Genomic DNA, 17776 nt, shown 5'->3' with positions numbered 1-17776 from the left:
AAAACTGGTCAATGTCTGAGGCCAGATTTGAACTCAGGAAAAGGAGTCTTCCTGACTCTATGCTTGGCACACTATCCATCATACCACTTAACTGCCTCAATCAACATGTATTAAATGTCTGTTATGTGCAAGGCACTGTGCTAAGTGGGGGAAAGGCAAAAGATAATCTCTAACATCAAGAAGTTCACAGTGATTATGTCATGATTATGGCACATTATGATAGGACAATTCAGGGTACAAAGTAAGCTTTGACTCTTCATTTTTAAAAGGGAAATATTTAAACAGATACTAGCTGGCACAAAACAGAATTCTCACAGTCTAAAAAAGATCCTTTACAAGAAAGACATCATAGCATTCAGAAATGAAACATTCAATAAGTCTCTCTCTTTAAAAAACAAAAACAAAAAAAAACCTTTACCTTCTGTCTTAGAATCAAGAGTACCAAGGGCTGGGCAAATGAGGTTAAGTGACTTGCCCAAGGTTGTACAACTAGTAAGTGTTTGAGGCCACATTTGAACTCAGGACCTTCCATCTCCAGCCTGGCTCTCCATCCACTGAGTCAACCACCTGCCCCACTCAATAAGCCTCTTACTGAAGAAAATTACAAGCATAGTATCACAAGCCAAGGTGTGGATTTCTTTGTGAGCTTCCCTAAAAGATCACTAGGTCCCTAAAGAAGTGAGTTCTTGGATCTTATGATTTCACTTATACCAAGTAAGCTATAATGAATGAATGTTAGAAGCTCTGTATATAACTGTAGGATCCCAGGATGTAGAATCTAAAGGGACCTCAAGGACCATCAAATTCAATCTCCTCATGCTGAGGGACTTGCTTTAGATCACACAGGTAGTAAGTGATCCAGCTGGCATCTGATTCAATCAGTCAATCAAGCAAACCAGCAGCACACTTTTTATTACCCTATGCAGAATGGGGCTGTAGAGTAGGAGGCAGTCAAATCTCTTAGGAAACTCAACACAGAAACTAAACGTGAGAATTTCTTTCAAGTATTGCAATACCATTTTATTATAAGCAACTCAATGGTGTAGTGGAAAAACCCATTAGCCTAGGCATCTGATTTGTATTCAAGTCCCAGCTCTACCATTTGCCAGCTTTAAGACCTCTCTGTGTCTCAACTTCATCATCTATAAAATGGGGATGATAATCCCCAAACCATCTATGATATCTATAGAATTACCATGAGGGCAGTACTCCATGAATGTTTACTATTATCATGTTTTTTTCTAGAAGGTGAACTGGACTATCCTAGACCATAACATCTTTGTTTAGCCTTTGGCCCACCATGCATTTCCTTGAAATGAATTATATATGTATATATAAATATATTTGAATACATATAATATTGATTTTGAAGTTCTATTCTAGATCTATCACAAGAGAATCAAAGACAAAAATTATCCACTTGAGAACTATAGCATCTTTGCTTTTCATAGGGTTGTAGATCTTAAGCTAGAAGTGACCTCAAAGGTTATCTATTCTTTGTGGCCCCATTTGGAGTTTTCTTGCCAGGGATACTGGAGTGGTTTGTCATTTCCTTCTCTAGCTCATTTTACAGATGAGGAAACTGAAACAGGATTAAATGACTTGCCCAGGGTCACACAGCTAGTAAGTATCTGAGGCCAGATTTGAATTCATGAAGATGAATCTTTCTGACTCCAGGCCTGAAGTTCTATCCATTTTGGCACCTAGTTGCCTTCCAGCTCTACTCTAACTTTTTCATCTTACAGATGAAGAAACGAAATTTATAGCAATAGCTTTCCTCTAGGACTTGGACCTGAGCTGAAATTGAAATATGAAGCTGTTGCTATTATTTAAACTGGACTGTAAGCTTCTTGAGGGCAGAGACAAGGTCTTATTTTCCTGTGTATCTCTCTTAGTACCTAGCTGAGGACCCTGCACATCAAATGAACCCCTCTAAGGACTGATGGGAAGAAAAAGGAAGCAAGATTTTGGTGTTTTGTTTTTTTGTTGACCCCAGAAGATATTCTTACACTGGTCTAGCACTTTAAAAAACATTCCTGCTATTTTCATAATCTCATTTGATTCTCAGACCAACCCACAGGGATAGGCTGTGTAAGTGTCATTGCCCCCATATTACAGAAGAAGAGATTAGGGCTCAGAGAACTGGTGTGACTTGTCCATGGAATGCAGAGGTAAGGATACTACAGGGAAGGATCAATTCATCATAAAATGTTTACTGAAGCCCATATTGGGTATTCGATCAAAGACAAACTTCCTACTCAGTCCTAGCAAGGACAGTAGAGAATATCTGGTAAGGGCCCTGAAGCTGTTACCGAAAGTAGATAATAACCAAAGAAGGAAACAACAGTGCTGGCTCCTTCTTTGTGTGCCTTGCTGTCTACAGACAGCTGGCTAAAATCATTCTAGACCAGAGGGCTGTGGATTTATTATTTTTATTGTTACTTAAAGGGAGATACAGTGAAAGCAAGCTGCCAGGAGTAGGTGAGATTTATCCTGTTTCATTTAAGCCCTTTTAAGCCAGGATTGTGAACGGCTTCCTGTTTTCTCAACCCAGGAAATGAGCAGAGTAGATCATTAATGGAAACTTTTCACAGCCTTAAATTTCTAAAAATAGCAGGGAGGTTTTTAAAAAATGGGCGTTAATAATGTAGAAAAGGGTCATTTCCATCTGAAAAACAAGTGGGCACCACCTGTGGTGGACAAGATGAAGTGAGGTATTTATGTCTTTGGAGAATCTTTCAAAATTAGTGTGCATTTATCTGCCTCAAATGAAATGAAAGTTGACCTTCTTTTTGAAATATTATGTTTTACACATATTGGCTTCCTATAATAAAACTTAAAACAAGAAGAATGAAAAGCCGATGAGATTTGCAATCAAAGGATATGGGTTTGAATTTCTGTTCTGCATCTTTTTAGCTATATAATGGGACACCTCAGTGATATACAAGATAAAGTGTCAGGCCTGGATTCAGGAAGACCTTGATTTCAAATCTGGCCTCAGATACCTACTAGCTGTGTGATCCTGGATGAATCATTTAATACTCTTTGCCTCAGTTTCCTCATCTGTAAATGAGCTGGAGAAGGAAATGGCAAACCACTCCAGCATCTCTGCCAAGAAAACTCCAGATAGGGTCACAAAGTCAGACACTATAATGACTGACAACAAAAAAGGTTATATGATCTGGATCTATGATCTATTTCCTTTCTCAACCTTAGTTTCCTAATTGCTAAAATAATTAGGCTAAAGTAGATAGTTTCTCAGATCTTTTCTCACTAAGATTCTATGATCATAAGAAAAAGGTTAAAAGGCACTTGGTTTATATATTGAACTCCTTGAGGGCAAAGATTGTTTTACTTTTGTCTTTGGAACAGTTCCTGACACATAGTAGGTACTTAAGAAATGCTCATTGATTGAAGGTAGTTTGAGTCCATTTGGATTTCATTTTTGTTGGTTGATTGGCTCAAGGAAAAGTATGGGAAGCAGCCTCTCGATTAATTGTGATATGCTACCCTGAATTCAAATATTGGCAGCAACTCTGAGCAGCAATGCAAATGCTTAATGTAAATTCAGTGGTAAATCTCAATCTGTGTGACTTTCTTCCAAGAGATTTTTTTTTCCTCAACCCTAAATCTTTAGTCCTGACCATCTTATTGGCAAGGCTGAGGAGAACATACTTCTGGACATCATTAGGAGGGAAGAAGAACCAATGAACCAACAAGTTCCTAAAGTCTATCATTCTAAACAAGTTTAGAACTTATAAAGCATTTGCTATCTGCCAGGCACTTGGCTATATACTAAGGATACACATATGAAGAATGAAATATTCCCTGATATTTGTATATACCAAATTATCAAGCAGTCTTAAGTACCCAAATCACGGATTGATGTCTGAGCCATACATGACATTTGTGGCAAGGTGAGTACTGACTACTCCCATGTTGTCAGCTTTCCAGAGGCCAGCTCTGACTAAGTAGCTGCTAGTGCAGCCCCTCAGTCTACAAATGTAGCCCTGAGTAGTGGAATTTAAGGGGAGGAATTTTGCCTGCCAGCACAGATGCTTTACATCAGCAGAGAATTAGATGACTCATGCTCCTGCTGTACTCGATTTATACAACTACACGCACTTAGGGTCTAATTTATATTGCAGTTGTGTGTGTCCCTTTCATGCCCTATATTTAACTGGGAGCTCCTTGAGGATGGGAATTCTGGCTTAATTATCTTTGTTCTTTCCCCTCCGCCTCTAACACAGAATTTTTCATCTATAAGTTGCTCCTCAACTATTTGTTGAATGAATGTGGAGATTTGGTACAGCTACTTATGTGAATCGGGACTTTTGCAAACCTATGCCTGGCCTAACTTGCCTGGCCAGCAGTAGCTGTTAGGATCCAAATGACTACATCATGGCCAGGAGATAGCCACTGATCCAGGAAACACCAAATGCAATTGGGGTGGAATGGGCATTTGTGACAGGGATCTGCTTTTTGCCACTTAAACATCTTAAACAAAGACAATGCTTTAGAATTTAGAGCTGAATAGAACCTTAGAATTTATCTAATCCAATCCCTTCATTTAACAAGTGAGGAAATTGAGATCCAAAGAAGACAACGTGGCATGCCCAGGGTGACATATGTTGAAAGCAGCAGAATAAGGATTTAAACCCAGGTCCTCTGACCTCACATACACCAGTCTTTCCACTAGACCCGTGTTGGCGAACCTATGGCATGTGTGCTGGAGCATGCTGGAGGGGGGTGCTCCCCTCCCCCTCTTCCAACATGCCTAAGAAAATTTCTCACATCTCCTGCCCCTCTGCCCAGCAACACAATGGGAGCATTTCCTCCTTCCCCTGTCTGGGGTAAGGTGAGGGGCTCATATACATCATAAGGGTTGCAGTTTGGCCACTAGGTTTCTAAAAGGTTTGCCATCACTACACTAGATCATATTGTTTCTTCCTTAACCCCTGGTCCAAATTGTACTGAGTTTCTTCTTTTTTAATTTTTTTCCCCTTTTGGCTCATCTTCTCTGGATCTTTCCAGTTAAGGATAAACATTATTTTTTTAAAACCTTAACTTCTATCTTAGAATCAATACTAAGTATCAGTTTCAATACAGAAGAGCAGTAAGCACTAGGCAATTGGGACTGAGTGACTTGCCTAGCATCACCCAGCTAGGAAGTGTCTGAGACCTTATAGGAAGGATCAACATTTCTATAAGAAGTAGGGATTTATTTTGCTTTGATTATACAAGTTTTTGAGAGGGATTTTGCTTTTCTTTTTTCTCAAGGAGTGGAAGAGGAAAAGAGGCAGATTTTCATTAATTAAAAAGATAAAATTTAATTTGGAAAAACAAAAAAGTAAACTATTTTTGCAAGAAGAAGATTATAGGCTGCTCAGAGTTTTGTGAAGGGGCAGTGAGGTGGCTTAGTGGATAGAGAGTCAAGCCTGGAGATAGAAAGTCCTGGGTTCAAATTTGACCTCAGATATTTCCTAGTTGTGTGACCCTGGGAAGTCACTTAACTCCAATTGTCTGGTCCTCACCACTCTTCTGCCTTGGAACCAATACTTAATATTGCTCTAAGATGTAAGGTATGGGTTTAATAAAAGCAAACAAAATAACCAGAGTATTTTTCCATCATTCCCTATGGTCCTGGGCAAATGTCAGTAAATATCCATAACATTTAACATTCCAGCACCTGTCTTCTGAAGTGCCTCCCCAGAGAGGAGAAAAGAACCTCAAAAATCGCCTAATTTTATTCCTACTAGAGGAGCAATTCTCTTTTTAGCATCTCTGAAACATGGTCACCCAGCCTCTGCTTATGCTAACAGAACTAATATTTGAATTCAGATCCTTTCACCTGAAATCCAAGACTTTTTGTCATACTCCAACAAAGGCAAAGAAATGGTTTTATTGAACTAATAGCTATTTCATGAGTGCCTACTGCATGCAAAGCTTTCTTGGTTTTAGAAAACTCATGACCTCTGGAGGCAGTCTATTCTCCTTTGGGACAGTTTTAATTATAAGAAATTTTACTTTTTTGCTATAGATTCCTCCTTACATTACATGAAGCAAGTAAAATTCAAGGATTACTCATGCAACACCAGGATATCAGACCTGAAAGTAGGAAACTAGTGATTACTAAACTAGTGTTCTTGACTCTAAGCCACACTGGTTGTTTTATATAGCACAACTTTGGACTCCCTGGGGCTCTAGGTATTTGGTTTGCCTACCTGATAAAGAATGTAGTCTCTTTGAATAAAGATAGGTAGCCTTGTGGATGTAGAAAGAAGTTTGGACTGAAGAGTCCAGAAAGCTGTCATGATCCTGATACTCTTAACTGAGTTATTGTGGACAAGTCACTTAACCTTTCTAAACCTCCATTTATTTCCTCAGCTGGAAAATACTGATAACAGTAATTAACATGTAAATAGCATTTTAAGGTTTGCTAATCACCTTACATATATTATCTCATTTGAAACATAATTAGGGTTAGTATTATAGCCTTGATGCTGCCTAGGTGGGTTTTTGAGGGTTGACTTTTATGTGAGTGATTTTGATGGGGGTCAGAAATACAGAGAAGAGGCTTTTTTCCTCTAATTTGTAGACTTTATTTTCTATTTTTCTCTCCTAACTTTAATATAGGAATAAGACCACAATGTAAGAATGATCATTACAATAATCAATTTAGAAAAACTGCTTAAAGTTGTTTTTCAAATTCTTTCTGTTGTAATTTTAATAGCTACGAAGCATTTTCCTCACAACTATTTCTCAATACTCTGATCTCTACAGATGAAGAAAGTGAAGCAAGGACTTAAGTCTTAGACTGGTCTACTTCTTTCTGCTAAATTCAACTCTCTCTTTTTTAGAGTTATATATCCCATTGGATTTAAGGCAGAACTTAAAGTTTTGTGGTTGCCTAGAAAGAACAAACACTAGGAAGTTAAGAAGAACCCTCTATTTCCTAGCTAGCCCCAGTGTAATGGAAGGTTAGTTGTGATCTGGTAAAGCCATGGGGCCTTGCACAGAGTAGGCGCCCAGGATATAACTGTTCATTCAGAAACCAGGAGAACACTGTACAATATTGTAGCTATGATCAACTATGAAACACTTGGCTATTCTCATTGAGACAATGATCCAAGACAATTCCAAAAGACCCATGAGGGAAAATGTTCTCCACTTCCAGAGAAAGAACTGATGAGCTCTGAGTATAGATTAAAGTATACTTTTGTAATTTTCTTTATTTTTCTTGCCCTTTTTTATAACATGGCTAAAATGGAAATATGTTTTGCATGACTTCACATATATAATTGATAACACATTGCTTGACTTCTCAATTGGTGGGAGAGAGAAAATTTGGAACTTAAACTTTTTAAAATGTATCTATGCCAAAAATAAATAGGTAAAAGATTGTAAATAAATGTTCATTGTCCTGAGTCTCAGTGTGGCTAAGACCTTGGATTTCAAGTCAAATGACCTGGATTCAAATCTTAATTCAGTTACTAAGTGCTTGTATATCTTCATTTTTTTCCTAAAACCCTTATATTCTGTCTTAGAATCAATACTAAGTATTGGTTCTAGGGAAGATGAGCAGAAAGGGCTAGGCAAACGGAGTTAAATCATTTACCAAGGGTCACATAGCTAGGAAGTGTCCAATGCCAGATTTGTACCAAAGACCTCCCATTTCCAAGCTTGACTCTATCCACAGAGTCACCTAGCTGCTCTGCTTGTATAACTTTAGACAAATCATTTTCCCTCTCAAGGCCTTAGTTGTGTTTTGTTTTGTATGTAAAATGAAGGGGTAAGACTAGGTACCCTTTAAATCCTATGATCTTATGATCAATCACTTTTAAAAAAGAGACAGGAATTTATGAGTCCTTCCTTGCTCATACTAGATGCTTAATAAATGCTTATTGATAAATATATTTCAGGACTGGTGTGATCTATAACACTATTCTTTTACCAACTTCTGTGTAACATTTTTTCTCATAAATCCACAGCCAATTTGTACTAGGAGCAAGCTGGAACCACCACAACTCCATTCAAGAGAGCCAATTTTTAATTTTTAGTGTGATTATTTATACCTTGGAAATTGGCAAATGCTACAAATCAGGGCTTAATTTTTTATCTAGATTTAAGAAAGTGATGTCAAAAGTATTAATAATGTAGATTACACTCTTAAAAAATGTATCATGGGTACATGTTTCCCCCAGAGAACTGGTTGTAAAACATTTACCAGCTCACTCTTCCCAAAGGGCAGGAGAAGAGAAGACTTATTCCTCTTCTAAATTCAGCCTCCTGGACATCTGTCTCTGCTTTTTTATTGCATTTTTAGTTCTTTTTCCAATTAGGGGGAATGAGAACTTCTGACTTTCATGGCTAAGTCAGAAACATAGGCTTGCTTGAGAGAGTTGTCCATTCTAGGTGCAGCACATGGTATTACTTTCTCAAGCAAAGTTTACAAGCCCCTAAGGATGAACTAATTTTGGAGAGGGAATCAAAGAAAATGAGAATATTTAAGCACAGAGACCTAGTCTAAGAATACCCAGAAAAAGGAATGGGCGTATACCCAGGACTTCCTGGACATGATGCCATAAAAACAACCAAAGACAGTCATTTTTCTAATTCACTTATAAGACTTAAAGGTGAAAGTCCTACCTCCTCATTTTACAGAGGAGGAGAGCAAGGCCAAAAAAGGGGGAGGAACTTGGCTTAGGTCTCACAGGTAAGAAAGCTTGGATTTCCACCGAGTTCTTTTGCCACCCAATCCAGTGTTGTTTTCTATGCTGCCTCTCAACTATTATGATTCTTTGTTAGAGAGTTAATATGAAAAGAATGGAATTAGCCCAGTAAAGATATGAAATTAGTGAAGGATATAGAATTTAAGTTGGAGCCCAGTTCAATTAACTCGAATTTCACATTTAGTTTGTGCTTAGGGTGTTCAGAGCACTCACTGGGTTAGGCACCAAAGAGAGTATAGGGTTCAGATCAGACCCAAACCCTGCCCTCATGGAACTTCTAATCCAGTAGAAAGATAGGAGACATGCAAAAATCACTTATGCAGTATAATAAAATGTGAGGTCTGAGGTAGGCAATAGAGCAGGAAGGTTGGAAAGTCATTATCAACTTGGGTGATCTGGAAAAGCTGCATGCAGGAAATAAATGGGCATTTAATTTGGCCATTAAAGATTAGGTTCAACATGTAGCAGGAAGTAGATGAGAGACTTTCTAGCTATAGGGGGGAAAGTGAGCAGAGGTACAAATGTGAACAATTCAGGACATCTCAGGGAAGAGAAAAAGGTTCATCTCCGATTTACTGAACTTCTCCACCATTCCCCAACAGCCTTCTCACTATGGGAGATGCTTTCACTCCTACAACCACCTCCTCTAATAAGTGCATTCCTCCTCAGAACCTCCCTTTAAGGAAAGGTACAAGCCAGCCTTTTCTGCTCCATTTTCTGTATTGTCCTGCCCCATGAGAATGTAAGGTCCCTGAGAGCAGGAACTAATTTTATTTTTGCTAACATTTGTATTCAGTGTTTAACACAGTACCTAGCAAAGCATTTAAATGAATTTTTCATCTAACTAAGGTATTAAGATATAGTATAGGTAGAAGGAGCCTATATGAAATGTTTGGAATCATAGGATAATACTAAATTGTATAGAGCTTTGAATTCGGGGCTAAATAGCCAACACATTCAGGGAACATATGTCAGACAGGAATGTGATTAAAAAGTGACTTTAAAGGGGGCAGCTGAGTAGCTCAGTGGATTGAGAGCCAGACCTAGAGATGGGAGGTCCTGGGTTCAAATGTGACCTCAGACACTTCCCAGCTGTGTGACCCTGGGCAAGTCACTCGACCCCCATTGCCTAGCCCTTACCACTCTTCCGCCTTAGAACCAATACACAGTATTGATTCCAAGATGGAAGGTAAGGGTTTAAAAAAAAAAGTCACTTTAAAGGAGGCAGCAAAGTAGAAGGGAACCTAGTTTAGAAGGGTTTCCTGACTGGACATGGTCTTTTCTTCTTACTCCAGGGAGAACCTGGAAATCTTGATTTATCAATGTGTTGAATAAAAAATCTCAAAATAAAGAAATGGGTTTTTGGCTGAGTATGAAGTTATCTAGGGATTGCCTTTTTTCTTGGGAAAGCAATTACCAGCCTTTCAGTCACCAAAAGCTATTCTTCCTGTCATCTTAACCGGATTTGGAGTGAGATCAACAGTCTATAGACAGAACAGTCCTCAAACCTAGTTAAGGAGTACCAGAATCTCTCTTCTGCATAGCACTAGAGAAAAAAATAAACAAACAAAAGGATGACTCAAAGACGATATGGATCACCTGAGAGACCAATCTCAACTTTAGAAAGTCCTTTTTTATTTCACATTTAAAAATGCTTAAAAATAATAGCCTTAAACCATGGTGCTCCTCTGAAACATTACTGTACTGATCTAAAGAGATGCCAGTCTTCCCCTACTTTCTCCAAATCTTCTATAAAACCTAAATGTGGCTATTAGACACATGCTCTTAGAAGCACAGGATAGCTCATCTTCTGAGCACAATTGCTATTACATTTTCCTACCAAGCTCATCTGATTGATCATTGTCTACTCCTGGCCTTATCCATAACACTGGAGAGAATATCCTTAGAGAGAGAGAGGTGGTATGGAATTTCCAAAAGGTCCCATTTCTGGCATGCTGGGGCTACTGTTCAGTGATGGCAACCTGGAGCTCAGTGTTACTGAGTGGAGAAGTGGGAAGGGGAGGAAAATTGATAAAGGTGGAGGCCAGGGAGTAGGAATTTGCAAACCTAGAAGTTAAAAGTGAAAGGCTAGTCTCAGAGTGGGGTGAAGAAAGGAGACCAGAGGATAAAGCGAAATGACTAGGCCACATTTGGCTCCTTCCCACTTTCCTAACTAGGTTGCCCCTAACTTGGATGGTGTCTTACATTTATATAGGTCCAAAGTTAATTTGTTTTCTTTTAGGGAAAAAAGTTTCTTCCAGATAGATATATTTAAAAAATAAATAAATGTGGCTATAGTGTATATTATTTTTTTCAGTACATATTTCCCTTTTATTTTTTCCTTTCAAAGAGATTTCCTTTCAGGTTAGCTCCTTCATTAATTAATAGATTATATGACCAAAAAATTCCAATTAGATGAGATCAATATACTTAGTAATGAGATAGTGCCAGGAAACTTTTCATCTACTTGTCAATACTGGTCTTAAAACAGGGGACTGCAGAACTGTGTAAGGAAAAACACTACGCCAGTTCCCCTAAATCTAAAAATCATTATTCAAGCACTTACAAGTGTTTTCCAGCTCTTAGAAAATCCCAGTCCTGACCAGCCGTTCCCCTGTGTGAGAAGCTTCATTGGCACCCTAAACCTGTAGCCCCATGTTAAAAACACCTCTACTTCGCATTTAAAGTTTTTTTGTAGTATCTGGATATAATCTATCTCTCTGGACTGATTTCACATTAGTCACCTCTGCACACTCTACATTCCAGCCAAAGGGGTCTTCTTGATATCCCCCAGGTACTACATTCCTTCTGCCACTCCAGTGCCCTTGTAAGGGTTTTCCATTGTGAATTGGAATATGCTCCTCTCTTCACCTCTGTTCCTTTCAATCTCCAGCTTCCTTCAAGCCTCAGTTAAATGACAGCTCCCTCTAAGAGACCTTCTTAATTCCCCCTAAAGTCAAATTACATTAATTTTATATTTTTATTTGTGCATTCCTTGTTCCCTTCCTGCCACTCCCATTTAGAATGGAAGCTCCTTGAGGGCAAGAACAATTTCTTTTGTCTGATTTTGGCCTATTTGCTATTCCTCTAACATGGCACTCCATCTCCCATCTCCATGTCTTTGCACTGGCTATTGCCAACAACAGGAACACTGTCTTCTATCTCTGTCTAAGTTTCCCTGACTTCATTCAAGTCCTGGCTTATGCAGATAGACTTTTCCAGTTCGTCCAGCCATTAGTGCCTTCCCTTCTCTGATGAACTCTCATCTGCTTTGTAGAGCTGTCTGATCTCCATCATTGGAAAGTGAACTAGAAGACAGGGACTGTTTTTGTCTTAATTTGTAACTTCAGTATCAGCACAGTGTCAGTACACAGTAAGAATTTTATAAATTCTTGTTGTCTTACTCTTATGCTGGCTAGCCCAGTGCTTAGCACTTAGTAGGTGCTTGATACACACTGGTTGAATTAAACTGAATGAGATTTGTATGTCAATGCAGTCACCATTGAAGGAAATGCCAATTCTTCCTCTCTTTTTAACCCTTAACTTTTGTCTTAGAATCAGTATTAAGTATTTGTTTCCAGGCAGAAGAGCAGCAAGAGCTAGGGAAATTAAGCGACTTGCCCAGGGTCACACAGCTAGGAAGTGTCTCAGGTTAGATTTGAACCTTGGCCTTCTATTCACTGAGCCATCTAGCTACCCCTGAAAGGCCAGTTGTTAATCACAGGGGCATGGAAATGCATTGTTAATCACAGGGGCTTCAACATCTTTGAAAAGTCCAAGGTACCTCTTGTGAAATGAATCTTGGGAAGTTATGAGTAAGAGACCTCATCCAAGGATTATAGGATAGAGAACTGTAAAGAAGCTTAGAGATTAGCTTATTCCAGTCTGTCATTTTGCAGCTGAAGGAACTGAGGCCCAAGAAGGAGAAAGGATTTGCCTCAAGCCACACAAGTAGTAAGAAATGGAGTTAGACTTGGAACCCAGGTCTCCAGACTCCCAGTCCAGTTTTCTTTCCACTACAGTAAAGGTAGCTTGAATCCTACAGCCAACCTTGAATTATTCATGTTTACATAAGGCTAATCCTAAAGCCTTTCTTATTTGGCTTTGGGATGCATGTATGATTTTCCCCTGGCAGTCTGAACTTCCTAATTGTGCTTGGCTCAAAATAATACTGAAAGAAGGATGCATTTGCTTAGGGCATAGACTGTGGCTCACAGGAGCCTGGTGTAGTTGGGATGGGGGTGGGGAAGATGCAAGCCATCCTTGAACAAAAATTGGTTCAGAGATAATTGACAGATGGAAAAAATGTAGGTGAAACCTATGGATAATTAAGAGTAGCTCTACATCAAAATAAATAGAAGAGAACTGCAACTCAGGGTGAAATTTTGCATCCTCTTGAAACTTGAGGTTCATAAACATGTGTCCATATAAGAGGTAGTATGCCAACAGATACTCTCCCCGTCTGGCCAGTAAAATGAAACCCTCAGAAACTCCTTAATTAAGAGCTTTGTAAAAGAATAGTGTAGTGGAAGCCCTTTTTTCTGCAAGATTAGCATGGAGGCACCAGTTTTTTGAGGCAAAGGGGGCACATCTATGTAAATAAGACTTTTGACAGATTCCCACAATGAATCACTTAAATAGAACTAACAGCATCACCTAGACAGAAAAAAATGGCAAAGGTTATGGAGGGGCAGGCATGGTTTCAGCAAATGTACCTGGCCAAGGAGTCTATTCATCTATAGGTTTTTCCCCCAGGTAGAAACCCCACTGATAGAAATGGAGTTTTCTTGAATAAATCTAGGGAACACTGGTGAAGTGCATGCAGCCATAAGCTTCAAATGACAAGAGAAACTTATATTTGCTTTGAAAAACAAATCTGTGCCCAGGTTCTCTTGATCCAGGGCAATTAACAGGTCATGGCAAGGGGTGCCATTTAAGGAAGCATGCAATTCCCAATATTGTATCCCACCACAGTATTTGTCTACAAGCTCCATCGCTGGAGGCAAAAGGTAATAATAATAATACAGTGCCGTTAATCCACAGGTACATATGGCATGAGGGCTTTTTTGGGGAAAAAAAGGTTAAGAAAACACAGAGCTGGAGAAAAAGGCAGAAAATATTGGTTACCTTCAACTTTGAATTCTCGTATCAAAGATCACAGTCATTCTGTTTCATATTATGTTTTGTATCCAGCTAAGGTGTGTATCTATCAGCTCTGAAAAAGATTTGCAAAAGCATTTTTGAGAAAAAAAATCACCTTTGACTTGCTACTTTTGCAACTCATGCCACACTTTGTAAGTCTAATTGGCATCTCTTTACCTAAACAATGAAGTTTTGTCCAGTCCTGGGATTTTACTGTTGCAGTATCCCTAGTACTTAGCACAATGCCAGGCTTATAATAGGTGCTTAATAAATATTTATTGACTAACTGACTACAGGAAACTCCCTGAGGTAGAAACCCCCTCTATCAATGCAGATCAGTAACTGTTCTAAAAGTTGGAGTCTTAGTTACAAGGGACTCTGAAATGTTGTTTGGGTATTTTTCAGCCATGTCCAACTCTTTGTGACTTCTTTGGGAGTTTTCTTGGCAAAGATACTGGAGTAGTTTGCTTCCTTCTCCAACTCATTTTATAGATGAGGATACAGAGGCAAATAGGGTTAATGACTTGTCTAGGGTCATACATCTGGCAGGTCTCCGAGGCTGAATTTGAACTCAGGTTTTCCTGACTATAGATCTATGTTCTAGCTATTGAACCATATCACTGCCCTTGGGCACCGGGATACTAAGTGAGTAGTCCATGGTCACACAGATAATGTATATCACAGCAGAACTGTAATCTGTCTTCTTAGCTCCAAGGACAGCATTCCTTCCACAATATCATGCTATCTTTTAAGACATTATGGATCCCCGACAAAATTGGCCATTTTGTAAGCTCAGATTCAATACCATGTTTTCCCTTTAAAAAACAAAAAACAAATACATAGATCATAAAAACAATCACCAAAACAAGAAAATTGGCTTTGAAAGCATTTCCCAAAAGGTGGAAATTTGGGAGTGTTAATACACCGAGTAGAAGGATGGCTTTATAGAAGCTGGTCAAATATGGCAGCAGCCTCTTTGTAAAACTTTGTAAAAAATTTCATGCAGTTAAATGTCTAAATCTGCAAAGGATTTTAGGCCAAGTCCTAATTTCATAAAGTAGAAGTAGGAATTACTAAAGCTCAGAGAAGCAGAGAGTTTGCTTAAGCCTCACATCAAGTTTCTCAGATATTCTGATACTTGATTCATGATAACAGAAATAGAAAATTCATTTGAGGGCCTGCTTACATTTAATTATGTTTGAGAATTCTATAAAGATATGATAAAAACAGGCCCAATTTCCTTCATTATACTACTATAACCACTAAAGTCGTGCAAATTCTTAAGACTCGGCATATTTCCTTCCTGTTTTTTGCAGATAATGTGAATAACCTCAAAGTTGCTCATTTTCAATACCATGGCGATGTAAGAGTAAAGATAATTTTAAAAGTAATAAAAGGAATATTTCCTAATTTAATATCTTTCAAATTTTCACCTGACTTTTTAATTATAATTTTAATCATTATAACACATACAAATATTTTCAAAGATTGGCCCAGAAAGGCATATTTTAATCCCATCTTTGAAAACATGTTTTAGAGATAGTGTTACAATTTGATTTCCCTGTCTATATGGCCCAAATATTGTTTGTACTAATTATCACTGGTGCAGACCTATAAACCAGAAATTTATTGCAAGGAGAGAAAGTTACTCCCTGATACAGGGATGCCCGCCTTTAAAAACATCTTCAAGGCATATGCCTGTGTTGTAGATAAAAGTGATTTACAATGAGAATTATCCTTCTAGTTATTTATGCTCTGCATCCCTTTGTATGGAGTCTCCAACATGTATTGTACCTTATGTCAAGGAATGTGCTTAAAGCAACTAGTAAGCACTACTTACTTATCTCCAAAAAGATGGGGTTGGACTAGGTCACCTCAGAAATCTATGGTACAATGCAAAGGATCCTACATTCAGAAGATCTGACTCCCAGATGTACCCACCTGTGTAACTGTGGACAAGTCACTTAGTATCTCCAAGCCCCAGTTTTCTTATATGTATAAAAGAGGAAATTAGTCTAGATGATCACTGAGGTTCCTTCCAGCTCAAAGTCCATGATGCTATGGTGCCTTCCTACGCTACATACTAGTTCTCTATCCTATGATCCTGAAATGAGTTTTTGACATGCTCTCTCTTATCCGTAGTATACACAAATGTGTACATCTGCCAGACTGTCTTTAATGTCCTTATAGTCCATGACCTAGCACAGAGCCTTGTATATAATAAATGCCCAATAAATATCTGTTGAATTGGATGAATTTCATTAAGCAAAAACCCCATTGAAAATTTAAGGATGTGACTTCATTAGACTTGTTCTATGTAATTGTAACCAAAATTCTTCAGATTTTACAAAAATGTTAATTACCCATCAGAGGATATGCCTAATCACCAGCAATTAGGTGAAAACTGGTGAGAGGGAAGTTTGGCTATCCCTGGATCCCAAAGGAAAACCCACTGTTACCAGAGGACTCACACTTACAAGCACCAGAACCTTTCTCCTCCCCATCAAGGTAAAGCTTCAGCTCAACTGAATAGAGCTAAAATAAGGAGAATTGGGCCAGATGACCACTAAGTACCCTTCCAATTTTAAGGCTCTGACATTCTAAGTTCTTTGACATTCTACATTCTACATACATTCCAGGTTTAATTTTCTGTATTGGCTGACATTCTAAATTCTAAGGATCCTTCAGCTTTGACATTCTATGTTCTCAGTTCTAACATTTGATGTTCTTTGATCTTCTATATTCTAAGGTCATTCCCAGTTCTGACATTCTACTTTCTAGAGATATTCTTAGTTCTATATTCTATGTTATAAGTTCCTATTTCTAAGATTATATGTTCCAATAAGACTCCTTCATCTTTGATATTCTGTGATTCCTAAAGGGCGGGAGAGTGTTTATGGTTCTTCATAAACATTTGTGGGTGCATGGTAAGCCAAGACTCTTGCTTCCTATTTGCTATTTTTCAGAAATTCAAAGCCTAGGGGTTCACTAAAAATGTTGGAATGGTCCCTTTACTAGAGGGTGATGGAACAATTTCCTTTTTCTGTCTCATTCATCTGAGAAGCTATTAGGCAATGAACCATAGTACTTTTTTTCAGATACATTTGATTTGACGTAAATTGTCAAGTGAAAAAAAGTGAAAGGGAACAAATTTGCTAAAAGATCTAACAAATGAAAACTAGTTCTTATGTAGACAAAAAACATGAGAACTGTTTGATTCTGAAATGACAACATTGCATTTCAAAATGCAATTTATTTCAACATTTATGAAGTTCTTTCTATGTGCAAAGTACGGTGTTAGGGACACAAAGACAAAAATGAAACAATTCCTGTCCTCAAGAAGCTTACATTCTACTGGGAGATATGATATGAACAAGAGGGGTAAATATGAGGAGATTTGAGAACAGAGAGAGCAGGAATACCTAAGGGTGAAGGGTAGGGTGGGTAGATCAAAGAGACTTCACAAAGGAGAAACTAGAACAGTCAGGTTGATACAGAAAGGCTTTCTTAAGTTTGTAGATATGGCAAAATGGTTTCAGAGTCCTAGTAGAAAGCAATTGTTTGTGGCAATGTATATCATAAGCCTTTCTATGAGTGGATGTAGCTATATTCCAAGGACAGAGGGTCTCTCTCAAACATTTAGATGTTTGCTTGATGTTCCACAAAGAAGACAAAACATTTCCCAATTCTGAGCATTTTCATTGGCTGTCTTTCATACCTAAAACTCTCTCCCTCCTCACCTTCATCTCCTGAATTCCCTAGCTTCATTCAAGTTCCAGTTAAAGTGCCACTTTCTACAAGAAGCCTTCCTAGTTCTCCTTAATTTTAGTGCCTTCTCCTTGAGACTAACCTCAGTGGATCTTGTATGTATCTCATTTGTATTTAATTATTTACATGTTCCT

General features: G+C 38.3%; 1 protein-coding gene across 7 annotated transcripts in view; it reads right to left on the bottom strand.

Moving 5' to 3' along the window:
- Window positions 1-17776, bottom strand: part of NFATC2 (nuclear factor of activated T cells 2) — a 215626-nt gene that overhangs the window by 28508 nt on the left and 169342 nt on the right. Inside the window, exon 10 of one of the 7 annotated variants that reach the window (XM_007475728.3) lies at window positions 13860-13947. The exons of the other annotated variants lie outside the window; for them this stretch is intronic. Coding sequence (XP_007475790.1) covers window positions 13904-13947 — 44 coding nt within the window. The 3' untranslated portion in view covers window positions 13860-13903. The remainder of the gene's footprint in view (window positions 1-13859; window positions 13948-17776) is intronic. 7 annotated transcript variants of the gene reach the window in all.

The sequence above is a fragment of the Monodelphis domestica genome, chromosome 1 (genome assembly GCF_027887165.1).
Source record: "Monodelphis domestica isolate mMonDom1 chromosome 1, mMonDom1.pri, whole genome shotgun sequence".
Lineage (NCBI taxonomy): Eukaryota > Metazoa > Chordata > Mammalia > Didelphimorphia > Didelphidae > Monodelphis > Monodelphis domestica.
The sequence above is the reverse complement of the archived record's forward strand: the minus strand, read 5'-3'. Positions and strand labels throughout refer to the sequence as shown.